The 3,136-nt window shown below is 48.7% G+C and overlaps 1 protein-coding gene across 1 annotated transcript; it reads right to left on the bottom strand.

Annotated features, from left to right (window-relative positions):
• Positions 1–579: 579 nt before the first annotated feature.
• Positions 580–1,359, bottom strand: IUM83_14303 (Bifunctional aspartate aminotransferase; the record flags this gene model as incomplete). The annotated part of the gene is made up of 3 exons (XM_067939036.1): positions 580–838; positions 995–1,146; positions 1,201–1,359. 3 exons carry the CDS (start codon positions 1,357–1,359, stop codon positions 580–582), a joined length of 570 nt encoding a protein of 189 aa, XP_067791118.1.
• Positions 1,360–3,136: the final 1,777 nt, after the last annotated feature.

Genomic DNA, 3,136 nt, shown 5'->3' with positions numbered 1-3,136 from the left:
TCGATGCAAGTACAGTTACACTCGGTCAAGACACTAAGCAAGCATTTGCTGCGGTAGTGGGTCTAACTTGACTCACTACATTATGTTACACGTTGCGGTACGTGTATGAGGAAGCGTAGGTACTTAATAATAACTTGAGTTAATTATACTTGAGTACACAAGTATGATATAAATCAAATCAAGACTCCAAGTAGCTTAGTTGAGGTAAAATGAGAACTGTATTGATTGTAAATTGATCTTCCTCCTAAATCTGCTAAAACTTTTTATTATCTATAAAAAGGATTGACAGCGGCTGGCTGTCAGAGCCCCGCCAATATGCACATCTCTAATTGGTAGAAAGATGCTGCTTTCTACCAATAGGATCTTTGGGTATATGTGGACCACTCATTGTGGTGGTCCACTTCAATGTGTCCATTAGTGTGACTTACACCAAGGTGAGGAAGTATCTAAAACTTTTAACCTGTACTACCCAGCTTGAAAGCCCACGCGTGAGATCGGCAAATATCCCACGGGTGGGCTTAAGCCGGTTAGTTCAATGTAAAATAAAATGCATTAGAGAGAGTGTTTAGAGACTACTAGTTAGCCCAACGTAGTGTTTAAATGGAGCGAGTGGCAGTCCCGACCTGTCTTCAGGCCACAAACACCAAAGAAATTGTTCTGCAGTGGGTCCGAGCACCCAGAGCAGTAAAACGAGGCCTTCCGCCCGCAAATACTGCATTTGCGCTGAGCACACAAGATTGTTCCGCTAAGACGCTTGTACTGGGGGAGCGTGCTGAATGCATAAAGTGTGTGAGTTGGTGGCGCTACGTCGTCACGGAAATCAGCAGCAGTAGTGACCCTCGTCGAGCGGTGCATCACAAAGTCATTGAAGACCAGTTGATAGGCCAATTGAGAGATGAAGGTGTTGAAGTCGACAATAGCCGATTGTAAGAACCCAGATTCGACTGCTTCATACTGGTAGGCACAGAAATCATCCACTACCACCGTGCCAAACACAGTAGCGAGCAAACGGTGTTCCCACTGCATTGTGTGCCAAGTTCGTTCCATCTCGAGGCTACCCTGTCGAAGATGATCGTGAACATCAATCACCGAGAACTTCGAGAAAAAGAGCTCCACCATTTGCGGGCGCTGGATACGTCGATCGTACTGTATAGTTTTCAGCTGGTCGTTGTCTAGGATGAGCTTGTGTCGACGGCGAACGCTGACATTGCCAGGAAGTGACGTTCCGCGGTTTGAGATGAGGCACTTCGCTTTGCGGTCAGCCCAGCAGAGAGCATACATCGTGGTGACTTTAGGAGTTTTGCTCTGTAGCATCTTAAATGACCCGCGAGCGGGCTCAGTGCCAAACCACTCCGTCATATATTTTTTCGGATACTCCCGAGATGCTGTTTTGACCATTCCCATGAAGTAAAAGCCGCAAAGATTTTAAAGTTGCGCTAGGGTTTTAACCGAAACAAACGCACTGTCTGCAACAACGGTACGCCCGCTACCTTTGTAAACTTCAGAAAGCCGAAGTGCAATCGCTGTGCCCTCGCCAAACAACACGTGGTATGGCTTCTGACGTTGGCGCTCAGCTCCCTCCATCAAATCTAGTCCCAATACCACGCCCGAATCACCATCAGCTATAGTTTTGAGTTCAGCACCCACGCCTTCTGGCTTTCTTGGGATTTTTGTTTTGTGAGGTATGCCATCATGGCAGTATTTACCCTCTTTTCCCTGCCAGGCGCTCATGCACTCGTCCACGCAAATAATCTCCCCGGGTGATACTACATCGCGACGGCATGAATTAAACCCATATATCAGCGGCCTAATAGATTTCCATGGATCATCTAACGGTACATCATCGGAAAAAGAGAGCGCGGCCGAAATATTTTCAATGGCATGTCGGGTAATGCAGTAGCGCTCGCCAAACTTAGCGGCTGTGCCAACCATGCCCTCAGGGACTGCTTTTGCCCAGTAGGTCCGCAAGGGACCGCGTCAAGGCTCGACTGTTATCGCAAGACGAACTCCAAGAAAGCGAAACAAGTCGCCTTCAGCAATTGGGCGCTGCTTACGCTCCACCAACCTGGCATTCGTGTGCTGTAGAGTTGTTTGTATAGTCGACCACGGGTACATCAAGTAGAAATATTTGGTGAAGGTTTTTTCTCCTAACGCTAGCGTCGATGGCCAACGAAAAAAAGTTTTGCGCTTGCGTTGCAGGGTCGACAAGAAGGTCGGAGCAAAATTCCCAGATGCGGTTGTGGACAAGTACTTTTCCGTCGTTAGAAATACCAGAGACCATCGTAGACGTAACATCTACGCTATCTTCTTCATCTTCCTCCTCCTCTGAAGACGATTCCGACTCAGAAGATGACCAGTCACCCGAGCCAAGCCCCGAATCAGCACCAGCTAACAGTAAAGCGGTCATCGACTCTAGAGACGCCGTAGGCTGGTTCCGCGTGGCTGCATCGCTATTGAGGGGCTGTAGTAGCTGTATTGCACGCGCCGACACTGCCTGTACTGATCCATCGCCCCACTGAACGCTGTACCATGGCTGGCGTTTGCTGTTGTCGATCGACAGAACGACACCTTCCTTGCCCAGTGTCCCTTTACACTTTCCTTGAACACGATTTCTCACAGCGAGTTTTACCATGAAGACAGATTCGTTTGTGACCGAAAAAAAGCGCTGGATAGCTCAGACCTTCCTCTCTATTTTTAAACGAACTAGTACACTAGTATTTGCAGTAGCTTCTAAACAAATATTCATAGGTGGACCCACGCGTGGGCTCTGTGGGGAGTAAAGGTTAACAGATATTTTATCTGTTAAAATTACACGTGGCTTGTAGCCACTTGTGCGTGTAACCCCGTTACAGCTGCGGCCTACGCCAAGGATCCTGTGTATGCTACGTTACAACAAGGGCACAGCACGGAGGAGGAGTTTGGAACCATAAAAAAGCTGGATGGCCTAGTCTTTTTGCTCGATAAGGAGTCTCGCCGCCGTCTTTGTGTTCCTGCTGATGACGTGCGGACGAAAATCCTCGCGGAGTGCCACGACGGATCCAGCGCATCCGGGGCAGGACAGGACGTTCTCGCGGGTTTCACAATGGTACTTCTGGCTCCAGCTTCGTCGCGATGTCAAGGACTACGTGTCGAGCCG

The sequence above is a fragment of the Phytophthora cinnamomi genome (assembly GCF_018691715.1).
Source record: "Phytophthora cinnamomi strain GKB4 chromosome Unknown Contig42, whole genome shotgun sequence".
Taxonomy (NCBI): Eukaryota; Oomycota; class Peronosporomycetes; order Peronosporales; family Peronosporaceae; genus Phytophthora; species Phytophthora cinnamomi.
The sequence above is the reverse complement of the archived record's forward strand: the minus strand, read 5'-3'. Positions and strand labels throughout refer to the sequence as shown.